Source organism: Cottoperca gobio, chromosome 3, assembly GCF_900634415.1.
Source record: "Cottoperca gobio chromosome 3, fCotGob3.1, whole genome shotgun sequence".
In the NCBI taxonomy this organism is placed as follows: Eukaryota; Metazoa; Chordata; class Actinopteri; order Perciformes; family Bovichtidae; genus Cottoperca; species Cottoperca gobio.
The window spans coordinates 938,814-957,184 of NC_041357.1; the positions used below are offsets into that span (position 1 = coordinate 938,814).

Below are 18,371 nucleotides of genomic sequence, written 5' to 3' on the forward strand. Positions count from 1 at the left end.
ACGGCGTTCTATCAGGCGGCAGCATTAAGAATGTTTAGCGGAGAGCATTGAGTTGTGTTTGTCTAGCACATGAATCTAGTCAAGCATTATGCCCTTCTTTGCACAGTTTTGCCCACAGCTGTGTCTGTGGATAATAAGTGATAATCCAGAGCCCCTGTAGTCTTCTACATGTCTGCGCTTATGGCAGTGAACTGTATCAGGCATCTGTTATGGAGGTTTTAGTGGTAAGGGGATATGATTTTTTGATGTGATGTTTTCCAGACATTGATAGCTTTATCATATTGATTGACATGTATTTAATTACTTCTATGTGCTGACGTTTCGGGTGGCTGTACAACTTTGATGTCTATATTTGCTTGTAAAGTAAAGTATGTACTTTTTGTCAGAACTTGATACATGTATTTGTTCTTCCTGTTTGTTTGCTCCTCTGTCCACCTTTGTATTGACATTGATGTTCTGCCACCTTCTTGAGCAGTTTGTCTCGTAGAGTAACACACACTTGTCATCTATTAGTACATATATTAGTACATCTTAGGGGGAAATTGAAAGAGCTTGGTTTGATACAAAGGATCTACAGCTAAATATTTGTAAGGTAAGAATGAGAAGTAAAGGCAACAATCAAGGTTGTGATTTTAAAACAGTTAATCGTGCAGCCCTGAGGAAGTGTGTTTAGGATTTGGGCTTCATTTCTCAGCATGTTACAGGTCTTTTGTGGCAGTCGACTTCAAAGGTGGTGGGCCCTAAACTGGGACACAGCCTCGGTGCAGTCTCGTGTGTAATCACTGCTTCCTCAGTCTGTCAGTTCTCCATCCTCCTGCTTCATTCCCAACAAGGCAGAGTCTGGCACAACATGACACATTCCTAATTTGGGATTAGCTATTATTACCTGCTGTAACTCCAGGGAGGGGGAGTGGGGGAAAGGAATCCTTTTATTTAAATGAGTACTCATGTCTGCTGTCAGATCCTATCCTGTCTCCTCTTGCTGTGAGGAGAGGGCAGAGGGCATGGATAAAGTGGCCCTTTGTTCTTGAGGTGGTTTGTTGTAGCCTCCCACCCCATCACTTCTGTCGTAAGGCGTCCTCTGTGAGGACAGGATCAGTCGGGATCAACATCTGCAGGAAGGGGAGGAGAGGAATGCTGCCAGCAGCAGTCAGGGCGAGAGCACGGAGTAATATGTCGCTGCGCTCTCAGGTTTCCTTTGTGTGAGGCTATGGCTGTACTCTACTGACTACCTGTCTCTACATCTTATTAACAGCCTCTTAGGGGGATATAACAAGACTTTTAATAATGGCCACTGGATGATTTCATGTCACTCACATGGGATTACTCGCATACACAAGATTAGAGCTGTGCTACGTGAATAGGCTTTTAGAACAAAATACCTTAGACCGGTTGATGAAAGATTGGCATTTAGATATATTTAAAAATTGTTAATCTATGAAATGTTTCAGAAGCAGCAACACTTTGTGTCACTGGCGGACGCTGGACGCAAGTTTTAGGAAACACTGTCCTACACTTTTCATCGAAGGTTTAAGGATTATTCAAATAATCTGTTTAAAAGAAAGCAAAATAAAAATCGGTTTAGAAAATGATTCAGCAGTGTTTTGATAATCTCTTATAATACAGTCATTTTTCAAGCAAAGGTGCTAAACATTTGATGGCCAGCCTCCCTGTTTTGAGAGTATCACCACTGTCCCACTGTACAATACGTGCCTAGTCCCAATAATGACAATAATGACAATAAAGACTCATAATAACAGCGGCATCTCAGTCTAACTGGTAATGATTCTGACATCCCACAGTAAGAGGAGGGATATAAAGAACAGTTAGAGAGTTATAGAGAGGCGCAGTGGCCAGCTGTTGACATAGTGGAACATCCTCAGTGCAGGGCAGGACACTTTAAAGTGCTACACGGCAATACTCCTTCACATGTATTGTTGTATATCCTGATTCAGGGTCAGACAACATTCACAGTAAGTCAGGTAAAATCCTTATTGATCTTTTTTTCTCTCCACTTTGGCCTTGTGTCCACATCAAGACAGCACTCCTCTCACCTGAAAAGGGATCTTTTCAAAAACAGTCCCCAAAGTGAAAATATATCACTCACGTTTTAGTGGGTGTGGTGGAAATTTCTTTAATGAAGAGCTCACAAACTAAATGGAGTCCTCTCAACTTTATGGCGAGAGGGAAAATGTTGCAGTTTTGCAACAGTGATGATGCAGATTAAATCTGTCATCACCTCCTACAGATTTTCCCTTTAATGTTGGCTGGCAGATTTTTTTATATAGACTGGGCAATATGTGATAGCTGATCAACGTTTGATGTGCATTTACATTTTTTATAATTGTCTCTATTTGTTTCTTTATATAGTCAAGGCAGGCCAGTCAGCTTTATTTATATAGCACATTTCAAATGACCAATTCAACTAAAAATACATTCAAGAACAATAAGCAATGAAAAGCAGAATACAATCGGACATTATAGTGTCTTACTGTTGTGGTAAAGAATATATGTAAACTGAAAGGTGTTTAGTGTGTGTGCGATACTTGGGCTCAGGCTCGTTATCATAGAAGCTCCCGTTTGAACTCACAGCGACCTTCTACTTGACTTGTCTGCAGTATCTGTGGGAGGAAGCGTCCTCAACAGTGATCCCTTTATGTCCGGTTTAAGTCTTTACATCCTCCTGAGAAGGCAAACGGCTCGGTGTCACCATGTCCTCTTAATGCTGCTGCCTCTCCCTGCTCCTCGCAGTTTACAGCTCTGTCGCCTGCAAAGTGGGGGCTTATTCATACACAGAAAGTGGAGAGGACGGCTTGACTAATAGGATTCAGTGTATTTTACTTTCTTTAATATTACTTTTTTCATTGATAAAAGCAGTTTCTGTTTTCCTCTAAGATTGTCCATTGTGGTCTGGGTGAAGCGTTACTCTGCATTAAGATATTGTCTGAAACTGCCACAAACAAACATAATAATGACACATTTTTTATTTCTTGAGCACATTCTTGTAGTTCTGAATTTCTTTGCTTATTCTCACTTTGACAACTTCCACAACGTGTTCTGTGACATTGACTCATTGGAGCTCAGGGTGGTCTTCCAATGTGTTAAAAATGTAGTTGACAGAGAGCACTGGCCATAATATCGGAGCTGTGTTTTTTGATTTGGATGGAGGATGGATCGACGGCCTTGGTCTAATGGTTGTGTTTACAACTGGTATACTTTTGAAATCGCCAACTCAATTTGAACAGCGGTTATTGTCACTGCCTCTGTTGACCTGGAAAGGACTGGGTCTAGACAGGAAGTCACAGGATTGACAAACTGTATGAGACCAGATGAAAATGACAAGCAATAGTACTGGGAAAGACAGGAAGACGATGTTGCTTCTTCATCTTGTAGCTCAAAGACCTACTGCATGTAGGATGAAACTTAGCATAATAACATTTTTGGGAGCTTTCTAAACTCAATGTATGGTCTATTTGCCCATTTTTGACCTTCATGGCCAGTTCAAAGCAATGTTCTGGTCCTTTCAAAAGCCTACTTCAATAAACACATACACACAATTTGCATAGCTTAACATTTCATCAAACTCGCACATGTTGAGAGGCAGGTCTGGTTCCCAGCTGTCAACGTGCAGTCTACCATGTCAGTGGGAACCTCTCCTCCTCCACTGTTGTAGAGTTAGCACAGTCGGCACTGTGATCATTGTCGAACAGGTCGAAATAGTTTGATCTTGTATTCGTTTCCTTCCATTACTTGATGATGCATCATTTGAAAATAAGTGTCTGTGATGGTACTGTTTTGATAGACATGGTCAGTTATTCTGGATGTCAGCAGAGTAAAGTAGTACGCTACCCTACTTTTTTCTTTTTACAGTAGTGGCTATTATTCCAGATGGATGAAATACTGTATAATTCAGAGACCAAATGTATTATTTACATTTGAAATAGTTTTGACTCCAAAAGTAAAGTAAGTAAAAGTAAACTGGAAATAGGGGCGTTATCACAAATTTCATCACGATACGATTGAATCTTTGGACAACAATACGATATTTGCCATAATAACAAAGTCTGCTACGATACAAATCAGGGGCCTGCGATCGATGAGACGATATATTATGCCCATGTAACAATCAGTTACGTTTATATCAACTCAGAAAAAGCAACTAAAATATGATTTGACTATTGTATCATTAGCTCTTCCAGACGTTTAAATTAAAAACAATCTATCTTTAATGAAAATAATAAAAATAGTCCTCCTGTTGGAGGTGTTGTTGGTCAAAACTGGTGAGCAGATTTTCACAAAAAAAAGAATATATATAATATATACAGTATACCAGGGGTTGGGAACATATGGCTCTTTCGATGATGCAATATGGCTCGGAGACAATTTTGAGCTGACATTTTCTAACATGATTAACAAATAATAAATACTTATACTGTGTCATTTTAAAGTAAAACATTTAGCAGCAAAACTTTTTATTAGTTCTCCCCTCTCCTTTTCTCCGCTCTGTCTCTGGCTGTAAGTGTGTGTCTCGGGAGCGGAGCCTTGCCCTTCGAGGAGAAACTGGGCAAATCAAGCAGTAGAGCAGGGATGTCAAACTCAATCACAGAGAGGGCCAAACACGGTCCATATTTATGAACAGGATAGACATATTGGATAAAGTGTAAAAAGATATGGAACATATTTAGGTAGGCTACATTCTCCTATTATGCACATGTGTCAGAGCCAGATGTTTGGAATCTTTTCTTAGCTGCCAATTTAATGTTTGGGGTTCTGTGGAAACCTTCAGTGAGTGAAAGTGTGCATCAGTGAGACTCCTGTGTGGGTTTTTGTTCATCTTCATCACAGAGAAAAGCTGCTCACACAGGTATGTGCTTCTAAACATGCAGAGCATCTGAGCGGCATGAAGGAGGGTTGAGGCATCGCTCAGTTGATCAGCAGAATGAGCTGTCGGGAACACAGCGGTGGAGATGGTTTGTCAGTGTTTGGAAACACGTAGTGACCAAAGTTTCCTTCTGCATCCAAGTCTCCCATAGGCAGCCTGGCATACATGTCCGTGATCACACGGCCCTGAAGCTGGAGGTTGGAGCTTGGTTATGTCGCACAAAAAGGCCAGCTCACATCGACACTTTTCGTCCCAGAGATCTGTGGTGTGTTTCCCTTTGCTTTCCAAAAGCTGACAGATTTCCTCATGCAACTCGAAAAATGTATTCAGCACTTTCCATGTTCAGAAAAGACTTAAAGGGCCGTCGGGTGTTCCCGGGAGCAGCAATGTAAACATCTGTGGTCGACATACTAAATCATGATTTATTAAATACTGCGATCATTGTGTCATAAATAACACATTTTACAACACAAATAGCATTTACTATCATCAGTAGAAATTCATGTTTATCATTTCGTAGGCCCTTTAAATTGGCACTTATAAAGTTCCCTGTCTATGTTACGGTGCTTATTACATGTTCCATCTCCAGAGCTTTACAACACAGTGCTTCCTCGTGTATGATGCAGTGATACACCGTCGGCTCACCTGCACAGGTCTCCTGCTGCATCTTCTCCCGCATCCTGCCCACTAACCTGCTCTTTTCACCGCACCGCAGACTCTCCATCTGTCGTCAGTCCCGTCAGTTTGTCCCGGGGCATTTTCATTTCTCACACATTTAGATACTTCCTCAAATATGTATTTTCCCGTGGTTATGCCATGTCAATGTCAATTTTGGATTGAATTACCAAAACAGACGGGCCACTTATGATTGACGTATGATATCTTCTTGCGGGCCGGATATAATTGCTTTGAGATTGACACCTGTGCAGTAAACACTGAAACGTGCACATAAATGAGATAAATAACATAAGCGTTTAGTTTATTTAATAAAAGACCTGTTCAATGAAACACTGATAGCACTTTTAGTAATCGGCGACGTGTTATACTTACAAACTGCACGCATAAAGTTGCATTCAATTTTATTAAATATATGGCTCTCAAGGGAATACATAAAAAAATATTTGGCTTTTATGGTTCTCCCAGCCAAAAAGGTTCCCGACCCCTGCAGTATACTGTATATAATAGCGCTGTTCCAACTTGAATGCCCATCCAGCCCAACTGGGCCTCAGTTGTTGCTAACTTTGGGGCTAACCCCCTTCACTTAAATCTGTAGATGGAAAGCAAGATACGGGAGCTTGACTTGAGTCTTGAGGAGTTGTAGCATTTATTCACCGACAAATAAACTGTACACACACTGCACGTTAACAGCTAAATAGTACTGCTCAGTCACACACACTCCCTCAATATCTCTCTATCGACCGCACACTCGGCAACATTATGCCGCTAGCACCGCTTGCTATCGACACTAGTGAGAAAGGTGTGTCTTCAAAATGATGACATGTATCGATGTTTTCATTTTGTATCGATGTAATTAGATTGTTGTTGTTGAATCGATATATCGATCCAGATTGAGGGATTGTTACACCCACACATATGATTTGTCGGTCCATAGCATTTTAAGTATTATTCCCTGATCCAATTCCAATAGTGCTAACCCTAGACTGATGTCCCTTTCACACATGCAACCCTGAAATGATCTAAACATTACCCAGAAAGACACCAAAGAAAATGTGTAACTGGAGAGACAACGAGATTCAGGAACTTCTGTCTTTAAGGGCCCATGCTGAAATCGTCAGACTTCAAGTAACTGCAAGAGACTCGTTGTTTATGACCAAATTACAAACTTGCTTACCACATCATGTCCTGCCTCCTACCCAGGCGCCACCCCCTTGCCTAAACCAAAGGGAGATCTTTTGTTTTGTGCTACATGTGACCTTAGTGTGGTACATTCCAAAAAAAAAAAAAAACTTCTGAGTATTGCAAACCGTTGTGGGAGGGAAGTGTGAAAGTTTATTTAAATATCATCCATCCATCATCTACCGCTTATCCGGGGTCGGGTCGCGGGGGCAGCCGCTCCAGTAAGGAACCCCAAACTTCCCTTCTCCGGGCCACATCTGCCAGCTCCAACTGGGGGATCCCGAGGTGTTCCCAGACCAGTGAGGAGATATAATCTCTCCACCGAGTCCTGGGTCTTCCCCGGGGTCTCTTCCCAGCTGGTCGTGCCTGGAACACCTCCCTAGGGAGGCGGCCAGGTGGCATCCTTACTAGAACCACCTCAACTGGCTCTTTTCAACGCAAAGGAGCAGCGGCTCTACTCCGAGTCTCTCACGGATGGCTGAGCTTCTCACCCTATCTCTAAGGGAGACGCCAGCCACCCGTCTGAGAAAACCCATTTCGGCTGCTTGTACTTTCATCATCTTTTATCATTTATCATGTCAAATTAAATTCACCACATAATAAGTGGATGGATGATCAGTTCTTGTTCAATAACATTTTAGTGGCCCGGTTGCAAACGGCTGCAATGGGAGTCACTTCCCTAAACAACACATCCCCACCAAGGTGGCCCCCTGTGTTGTTTTAATGCAGAACTGTTCTGTCTGAATCTCTGCAAACTCTGTGTCGCTTAGATTTTGTCTTTCAGTGTAACTGATCAATGTTTCCATATAAATCACTATTTCATACTCATGTAGTTGCTGTGAACCCTAACATAGTCGATTCCTTCACAGTTTTAGCCTGGCCTTAGCATCCTCTTATAATTAGTCCCAATACCAATTTTTTTATTTTAAATCTATTTTGCATTCATAATTCATCATTGCGGTTGCATATATTTTCTAGCTGCCTTCCAGTGCGGCCATTCGGAATAGCTAAAATCACATACAGGACTGTCTCAGAAAATTAGAATATTGTGATAAAGTTCTTTATTTTCTGTAATGCAATTTAAAAAAAAAAAAAAAAAAATGTCATACATTCTGGATTCATTACAAATCAACTGAAATATTGCAAGCCTTTTATTATTTTAATATTGCTGATTATGGCATACAGCTTAAGAAAACTCAAATATCCTATCTCTAAATATTAGAATATCATGAAAAAGTATACTAGTAGGGTGTTCAACGAATCACTTGAATCGTCTAATTAACTCGAAACACCTGCAAGGGTTTCCTGAGCCTTGAAAAACACTCAGCTTGGTTCAGTAAACTAAATCACAAGTATGGGGAAGACTGCTGATCTGACTGCTGTCCAGAGGACCATCATTGACACCCTCCATCAGGAGGGTAAGACACAAAAAGAAATGTCTCAAAGAGCAAGCTGTTCACAGAGTGCAGTTTCAAAGCACATCCACAAAACGTCTGTTGGAAGGGGGAAATGTGGCAGGAAACGCTGCACAACCAAGAGAGATAACCGCAGCCTTAACAGCATTGTGAAGAAGAGTCGCTTCCAGAATTTGGGGGAGCTTCAAAGACAGTGGACTGAAGCTGGAGTCCAGGTATCAAAAACCACTGTTCACAGACGTGTCCGGGAAATGGGCTACAATAGCCGTATTCCCATGGCCAAGCCACTTCTGAACTCAAGACAACGGAAGAAGCGTCTGACTTGGGCTATGGAAAAGAAGCACTGGACAGTTGCAGAGTGGTCCAAAGTCCTCTTTTCAGACGAAAGCAAGTTTTGTATTTCATTTGGAAGTCAAGACGCCAGAGTCTGGAGAAAGGCTGGAGAGGAGCAAAATCCAAGTTGCTTGAAATCCAGTGTGAAGTTCCCACAGTCAGCGATGGTTTGGGGAGCCATGTCAGCTGCTGGTGTTGGTCCACTGTGTTTCATCAAGCCCAGAGTAAATGCAGCTGTGTACCAAGAGATTTTAGAGCACTACATGCTTCCGTCTGCTGAAAAGCTCTATGGAGATGAGGAATTCATTTTCCAGCATGATCTGGCACCTGCCCACAGTGCCAAAACCACCAGTAACTGGTGTACTGACCATGGCATTACTGTCCTCGATTGGCCTGCCAATTCCCCTGACCTGAACCCCATAGAGAATATGTGGGGTATTGTGAAGAAGAAGCTGAAAGACACCAGACCCAACAATGCTAATGAGCTAAAGGCCGCTATTGAAGCATCCTGGGCATCCATAACACCTCAGCAATGCCACAGGCTGATTGCCTCCATGCCACGCCGCATTGATGCAGTAATCCGTGCAAAAGGATTCCCAACCAAGTACTGAGTGCATTAATGGACATTTTCAAATGTTTGATTTTTGCTGTTATAAATCTTTTTTTTTACTTGGTCTGAGGAACTATTCTAATTTTTTGAGATAGGATTTTTGAGTTTTCTTAAGCTGTAAGCCATAATCAGCAATATTAAAATAATAAAAGGCTTGCAATATTTCAGTTGATTTGTAATGAATCCAGAATGCATGACATTTGTTTTTTAAATTGCATTACAGAAAATAAAGAACTTTATCACAATATTCTAATTTTCTGAGACAGTCCTGTATGCCATCCAACGTGGTTGGTGACCTAGCAGTGTACACAACCAGTTGTAGATAGTAAAATATGAAAGATAGTTTTATTAAGTTAACTTGCTCTTTTTTCTCTTTCAGGACAGATTTCTGTGTTCATAAAGACGAGCCTTGTGATACTGTGGGTGAGTACAACTATGTCTCTTGCACATACACACACACACACACACACACACACACACATTTGTACTTCTATACTGGTGAGGTCCCTCATTGACAAAAAGTGTCCTTAGTCACTAACCCTAACCTCAGTGCTGACCCTAACGTTGCTGTAACAGAACTAATATCCACAGATCTAAAGCCATGTTTTAATGTTTGTGGGTACTCAAATGTACTCACTTTATATAAATATCCTCACTCTTAAGCTTTTAAAGTCAAAATGGTCCTCCCAAAGACAGACATCATATGTATAAGAGTCCACAGAAAAACATTTTAAGCAGTGCAGGTTGTTGTGTTGTATGCTGTTGGTATTTTCCTGACCTTGAAATTTACTTTACAAGTCTGTTTGGTATTTTGTTGCGAAGCGGCAAGCGCAGAGTGCACCAATGGGAGGAGGATAAGCTTTAGGTTAGGAGTAGGTTATCTACTCGTTATCAATAAATTGGCTGTAGGGTTCACCGTCAGCCGAGGTAGCCTATATCCAACATACCTCTAACGTATTCACGTACTGTAGTCACGTAGGTATTTACGTACTATATTTACGTAAGTAAGTATTCACGTAGGTATTTACGTAGGTAAGTATTCACGTACTGTATTTACATACTATATTTACGTAGGTAAGTATTCACGTAGGTATTTACGTACTATATTTACGTTGGTAAGTATTCACATACGTATTCCATATTCACGTATGTCTGTTGTCTTGTTGGGAATTTGTCTGATACATTTTGTATAAGTAAGTGATACTCTATCAATAGGTTAGACATGCGTATCTGTATACGTTCACTTTTCCGATCCGATGAAAAGTTGGTTGGATTTGGACTTTTCATATACGCCAGCATACGTTTCTGCCATACGGATATGTGTGACAGGGCCTTTATACTGATTAAATTTTTTAATTATCAATAAAAAATTAATTTCTGTCATCATAATACTACTACTACACCATTTGCCTCTGGCTCCAAATTTGAGGTGTTTTGTCTTAAGGTTGCGCCTCTACAGCCAAACAACAGCATGATTTCATGGAGATGAAGAAGCTTCTCTCCAGCTGCTGTTGTGCGTTACTGTGATTGGCATAGTTGTTTCAGGGCAATGAGACCTAATAGAGTTATCTATTAATCACTCTGATCTATACTCTACACTAGGTTGACATTATCTGAACATTTTAATTTTTTTTAATTATTTTTTATCCACTGTAGCTGCGGTATTGTAGACACACTGGTTTTGTGCTTGTAGTCTAGATCCCACTGTGCTGGGTGGCAGGTCGATGATCTATTGGTGTCACTCAAACTTCAAAGCCTTGTTTTTGTGAGCGTCCAGAACAAAAATAGCACTTTGAGTAACAGATCCTTGAATTTGTCAATAGGATTTTACAACTCCCCAAGGATAGTAGAGTGACTCCGTTTGCATGACAAAGTTATCTACCAGGAAGGTCCAGTTGTACATTTTCAATTTAGCAATGGAGCATGTTTCTAGATGCCTCTCGTTTTGTGTTGATTTTGGAGTTCTGTGTGGCTGTAGTGTGTCCGTGCACCACAATCCCTTTAGAAAAACTGACTGTACTGCTGCAGGGACTGAAAGTCTGTCCAACCATTGATACTTCTGATGGCGAGACTGAGAATGAGAATTCTGCATTGTATCCAAACAAACACAGCTGTGTTTTCCTTGTCATGCAGAACTTTACCCAACTCAAGCTGTCGGGGTGTTTCAGGATGTCCGTTGTCTCTTACACCAGGGGTTCTCAAATGGTGTGCCGTGAGACAAATCCCGGTGTGCCGTGGGATTTTGAAACAATTAGGCCTATTGCATTTAACTGTACACAAGGTTATGAATGATTTTGTATTTACTTCAGTGTTCCCTCTAGGTTTAATGCTCTGCGGGGTGCTGCCTGGGCTGGATGAGGTCCGTGCTTGGCGCAGACTTTTTAAGTTCTCTCCTTACTTTTTCTCCGCTCGGTCTCTGGCTGCAAGTATGTACGCTCGCGCGCGAGTGTTTGTGTGGGTTTGGAAGCGGAGCTCCGCCCTTCACGAAGCAGAACAGAGCAGAGGAGAGAATGTAAATATGCAAAGCAACTGAAACGTGCACATAAATGAGATAAATTACATAAGCGTTTAGTTTATTTAATAAAAGAGCTTCTGTTCAATATGAAAAGTGAGTTCTGAATATATAAAAATAAAAACGTCTTGAATTTCAGGGGGGGGGAGGGGTAGGGGGGAAACACTGTATTTTATCGGTACTTTGTCCTACACACAATATAGAAACAATAGGTCTTATATGCTTTGGCCTAAATATAAATAAAACAATCATTTAAAAAAAAGAAATCTGTCAAAGCGAACCCGTTGTAGCCATTTGCGCATGGTGGGAAATATTAGAGTGTGACAATCAAAGGCTCTTTGCTAGTGTGAAGGAGAATAGCTTCTTACAAGGACTACGCTAAATAAATAACAGTGATACTATGTGTTATAGCGGAGATTTTGCCCGGATATGAACACAGGTGTGCCTTGAGATTTTGGCTTGGTCTTTGGTGTGCCTTGGCCACAGAAAGTTTGGGAACCCCTGTCTTACACCACTGGAGAAAAACATACTTAGATGACATTCACCTCAGTATTGTTTTTCTGGCAAATGTTTTTCTTCCAATTCCAATGGATAGCTATAATAGAGACCAACAAGTTTTCCATACTAAATTACAAATACATTGTTTTTCTTCCAAGCAGTTCCATCTAGGCATTTTTATTCTTATGCCTTTATCTGCAGGACATCATTTGTAATCAACTTCTAAAATGATGACAAATGAGCGTGACAAAAATATTCATATTAGCGTTTCCTGACCTGCCACCACTATGCTTGGTTTAAGCATCAATCCCGACCTCCTCCCTTGTGTCTCATTATCAAAGATCAAGCTATTTCCACCTCTGCTGCTGACAAACAAGAGCCATTTTGTCACTGGAGTCAGTTAAACTTAAGGTTGTATGTCTGCCATTTGGACAAACAACCAATGCTGGACAGTTTCCTATTTTTAATTTAATGATTTTTAGGAATATTAGGATTTTTAAAATAACACTCTTTTGTATTTACTCTGTAAAACTGTAAAATTACACAGAACAATCTCCACACAGAGCCACAAACTTGTTAAAAAAAACAATGCCGTTTCAGCAGTTTCCCTTGGTTACCTGGAGGATTGGTAGGAATATGTGGCCCTGAGGGAGTTATTAGCAGAAAGAGACATTTGATCTACGAGTTCCCTTTAGGAACTGTTCTCTATTAGTCAGTACCCAACATGTTCACTTTCAGTAGAAACTGTAGAATAATTCATTCAAACAACTTTGATGTGCACCTACTGTAAACAGGGAATATTTTGTGGTTATTTTGCAACAGTCTGATGCTGTTAGCACAAAATTCAACCATTGGGTCTGCCATGCATACTGTAATTATTAACATCACTCCAATAAGACACCGCAGATGGGAAAGATATTTGCTACCTTCACCATTATTTTCATTAAAAAAATAACATTTTGGAAAATCGTGACAAATGTCCTTCATCAAATTTCTCACGGAGCCCAAATGGATGTTAAATGTATTGTTTAATCTGACGAACAGTGAAGAACCCAAAGTCTTTCTGACAGTTATATAAAAGAGAGAAAAACAGCAAATCCTCACATTGGAGAAGCTGCAACCAGAGAGTTTTTTGCTTAAAAAAAATAACTATGATAAATCCATTATGAAAATAGCAGATGGTGGTATTTTCTAACTGTTGCTCAGTGAACCATGTTACCTCAGCCTCATTGACCCACAGGAGTGAGGAAAGAGTTTTTCTTCCCTTTTTCCTGTTACTCTGTTCCTCTGTCTCATGTTTTCCTTTCCGCTGCAGGTCCTGATGCAGCCTGGCTGTCTGTAGTCCCAATGAATGCAAACACAATCACCTTAACAATTTACTCATTGTAGTTCTGTGACTTAATATGTGACATTAAAATGTTGACAGAAGTAGGCTTTTGGATTTTTCAAAAATCATATTGCCATTTTGCGGAAAGTGTTCCACACATGTGCTTCGAAACGTTGGATCTATTTTTAAACCTTTTTCTTCTCATGCGCCATGACAAAAATACAGCCACATCACATACATGCCGCCAGAGAATTAAGAGTCACATTACTTCATTAACATACATGGAGATCACAATCATGCCCAGAGCAACACATCTCGGTGTGAATGGGTTATAATGGTGGTCCAGCTGGGAGATTAAAACTGCGTCTTGATTGTGGTTGTTGCGTTGTTACGTAAATCTTGTCTGCTGCCCATGTCTCTGAGAGCATGTGTTGACACCTGCATGGACGACCACGCACCCAACACAACTCATGACCATGTGGAGTGCTGACTGCACACCCAATGCAGAACTGTATGCCCAATCACTTCAAAAGGTGGCGGTTCAACACCTCACTTTGAATAGACAAACAATTTCCTTTCCAGTACAGTAAGGCTATTCCTCTGTCAATACTATCGTGAGCCGCATTACTGATACGTAAAGGACGTAGAGGAGCAGCTTAACGACGAGTGACGAGACAGCCGCTTTGCTCTGCAGGTGGATGAAGCGACTGACAGTAACAAAGACTGTTCACTGATATCATACGTCACATTCGTTGATGGTGATGACTTGATGTGGTGATTAAAGGTGTAATTTTTGGTTAGAAAATGTTCAAGTTTTATTTTTTTCTCTCAGGGAGCTGGTTAAGTTTTGAAAGCCTGAGAGGTCATTTTGAGAAAATATGTTGAAAGCAGAAACACTATTACACAGTAAAAGTTACAGTATTACAGTTTAATAATTCCACTGTAAAGGTGATTTGTCACTTAGTTTTGTAATAAGTTGCAGTTTTATGAATTACAATGTTTAAAATAAATTCTAGTCGAGTTTGGAAGCTAAAGATGTGTCCGTGTGTCGTAGGGGGGGGGGCTCGAAAATATTCTTATCTACAAAAGGGGGGCCCTGCAGAAAAAGTTTGGAAACCACTGGGTTAGGAGACCTTTTATTGCCATGGTTACAAAAATAACCACTTGGTTAGGGTTTGGGAACTATGGTAGCCGTACTTCAAAGAAAACAGTGATAGGGTCCAATGTTTTCTTAACCCATCCATCTACCCTGACAAGGTTCAACAAAAAGGGAACATTACAACCTTCCGAAAGGTAGAATCTATTGCATTTATTGTTGTATTACACTGCACTAGTTTTAGATAGTTGTAGCTTACTACTGAGTGTTTGCTGTTTTAGGGAATTTGCTTAAACTGCTGTTCATGTCTTTCTTCTGAATGTACTTCTGTAACATCAGCTATGTGTGTTGACTTGTGTGCCACTTGGCCTGACTTAAATCGTCTTTTCAACCTTTCATAATAGAATTCTCATTATTAATTTTTCTCTGGTGTGTGTGTGTGGTGAAACATAGGCAGTGCATTACAGAGGGCCGTATATAGGAGAAACATCGACAAATATGCCTAATAAAGGCCATGAGACAAAAACATAGCGCTGAGTAGGTGCTGACAGCTGTTGCAGTTGGTTTGAATCTCAAAATTGTGTGGGTCTGAACAAAGCTAATCATGGATACACTGGCAGGTCTTTCATAGAGTTGAAGTTTTCCATAGACAACCAGTTTTGTATTGGTCAGTTACACAACAAATGCCTATGAATACAAATAAGATCTGTTTGGCTCCATATCTCAGTCATACCCTTCGTCGCACTACTCCCCTTACATACCCACAAACAGTATTATCAGCATGCACATAGCTATGAGGTAATGGAAGTACATGGAGACGGAGGCAGCGGTGTGTGCTGTGAGGGGTTGTGGCAGTTCCTGGCCATGCCTGGCCCTGCACAGCTCTGCCCCACCATAATACTCTCAACCTGCTAATCTCCCTGCACAGTGTGTGACCCACTTTGAGCCTCACTTTATGTTACGACTCGGACACAGGGAAGGAAGACTCAATTGCACGACTCCAGACACAAAGGTAGTGTAGAATAAACAAAACTTTACTTCCATAAATCAAAACAACAACTGAAAACACTCACTAGGAGGATATACAAAACTATCGGATAAGCACACTTCATGGATCACTGGTACGGGCATAGGTTCTTACAAGGATATGACCAGACGAACTGGCACACGACAAGGGGAGACAGGACAATTTATACAAGAGGTGAGTGGGAACAGGTGAAAACAATCAGGGGCGGGGCAGACGCTGACGATGGAGGGAAACCATAGCAGGACAGGAAGTAAAGGGATCTGGGTTGAGAAACAAAACAAAATAAAACATGAAGTGACAAGACAAAATGAACAACTCAACAAATTTGACGAGACGTGACACTTTAGTCACAGCACTCTCAATATTGTTTGTGTGAACAGACCAACAATCTGTGTGTAAATGTGTAATCTGAAGATTTGTGAACTGAATTCTTTTTTGCAAATATAAAACAGATCTGCCAATACACAAAGAAATTCCAGGCTAGCAGCAGGCTAAATTATCAGTTGTGGGTAACATAGGCACCAGGTTTTGCCGTTAAGAATAAGAAAGTGTGGAATAAAAAAGACGTTTGGTTTTGCTTCATTAACTTCTATACTTTTCGTTTTTCTGTTCACCATGAGTCCAAACAGTGTTATGGATGAAATGCTAAATCAGTGGAATACAAATATCGGGCCTTATATCATCTGATATTTTTATAAAACAATTTTTATTGAGCTCTAATTTACATATATACATGTGCTGTGTGTATGTCAATTCAGGATTAATTCATTAATTCATTAAAAGGAGGGGGGGGGGGAGCTGGCTGACTCAGGCCTATGTTGTCAGCACTTGGAGCTTCCACTGTCCAGGAATTAGTAGCTCAATAGAAAGCCTTTCATGTTGTAACAGCTAATAAGCACAAAATAAATGGCTGGCCGAAGCTGCTTTTGGGCAGCACAGTGCTGTGAGTCCAGAGGCCTGATGAGGCTTTGTGGCTCTTTTGAGGATGTCTGGCTGAATGTACCGCCAGCTATGTGTGCCAACACATCACTGTTTGATCAGCCAGCTAGCCCCAACACCAGGTCAACACCCAGCACTGATCACTACAGCGCTGTGGATCGCAGCTCTTTGTCTGGGAGCTTTAAGCCTCAGAAGTGCTGGCTTCAACGGATCTTTGATGCTGCAGAAAATCTCAGCCACATCTCTGACCTCACTGTGGAGCTTCACCAGTCAGCTTTGTTTTATTCACATGGGCTTTATATGGCCTGTATGTAAAATAATAACGGCTGCTGCCTTTGCCTCTAACATCAATGCAAATAATCGAGCTTCCTCAATACTTGCATGCAGTTTAATTTAAAGGGTCAGATTCCCTTTCTTTCATTCCAATGAAAGCTGCTCACTCAGCACTGCAAGCACATCATTTTATTTACTTCCTTATTCTCTGGCCATAACACATGTGCATTTGTGTTTGATTGAGATTGAAAATAAATCTTAAATAATATATATAAAGCATGTTATCGCTAGATTAACAAAATCCACCACAGTGCACTCTACCTGCAGCCTAAATAATAATAATAATAATAATAATAATAATAATAATAATAAATTGTATTTGTAAAGCACCTTTCAAAGCTAAACGCAATCTCAAGGCACTAAAATGCAGGACAACAACAAAAACAACAGACATAAGAGGTTACAGAAATGCTTTTTTGAAGAGAAAGGTTTTTAGGCCCTTCTTAAAGGAGTCGGTGGCCTGTGGAGCCCTCAAGTGTTCTGGGAGGGAATTCTACAGGTGAGGAGCGGCTGAGCAGAAGGCCCGATCGCCCATGGTGAGGAGCTTGGTCCTGGGGGGATGGAGCAAAGCTTTTTAAGTGGAGCAGAGGTTGCGTGTGGAGGTTTGTTGAGGGAGGAGTTCCTTGAGGTATGGAGGAGCATTTCCATGTATGCATTGATGGGTGAGTAGGGAGATTTTGTACTCAATCCTGAATGAGACAGGAAGCCAGTGGAGGGAGTGGAGAATGGGTGTGATGTGGTTATATTTTCGCACCCTCATCAGGATCCTAGCGGCGCTGTTTTGGATATATTGGAGCTTTTGAAGGCTCCCGCTTGGAATCCCGATGAGGAGAGCGTTGCAGTAGTCCAACCTTGAGGAGACAAAGGCGTGGACGAGTTGTTCAGCATTCAGCAGAAACTTGCACCTCCCAAGGATACGTACTCTGTTCTTCCAGAGTGGTAGGACTGGAACCAGCTCAGGGCGGAGTCAGAGAGTCCGATGGTGTAGTGGAGGCGCTGAAGGAGGATCTGATGGTCGACCGTGTCGAATGCTGCAGTCAGATCCAGGAGGATGAGTAGAGATGGGGAACCAGCGTCAGCCGCCATCAGCAGGTCGTTTGGGACCCTGACCAGAGCTGTTTCGGTGCTGTGGGCGGAACGGAATCTGGACTGGAATTTCTCAAAGAGGCAGTTGGTTTTGAGATGGTCCTGAAGCTGGGCTGCAACTACTTTTTCCAATACTTTTGATAGAAATGGCAGGTTGGAGATGGGCCTGTAGTTGGTGAGGACATCTGGGTCTAAGGTGGGTTTTTTGAGAAGTGGTCTGATGACAGCTTAGAGCACAAATGTTGAATTTTACCAGGGCTGTGGGAAAAGGGTCCAGTGCGCAGGTGGAAGGTTTCATCCTGCGGATGACGTCCTCAACCTCTTGCTGAGAGATCTCCAAGAAGACGCGAAGAGGCGGGAAAATCCCAGGCTGTGGGTTGACAGCAGGGACAGACTGAGCGGAGGAGCTGGAGAGAAAAGAGCGGATGGTGTTGACTTTAGTTTTGAAGAAAGTAA

General features: G+C 41.4%; 1 protein-coding gene across 1 annotated transcript in view; it reads left to right on the forward strand.

The window, feature by feature from the left end:
• Positions 1-18,371, forward strand: part of adamts17 (ADAM metallopeptidase with thrombospondin type 1 motif, 17) — a 108,464-nt gene that overhangs the window by 31,986 nt on the left and 58,107 nt on the right. Inside the window, exon 7 of the mRNA XM_029462665.1 lies at positions 9,477-9,520. Coding sequence (XP_029318525.1) covers positions 9,477-9,520 — 44 coding nt within the window. The remainder of the gene's footprint in view (positions 1-9,476; positions 9,521-18,371) is intronic.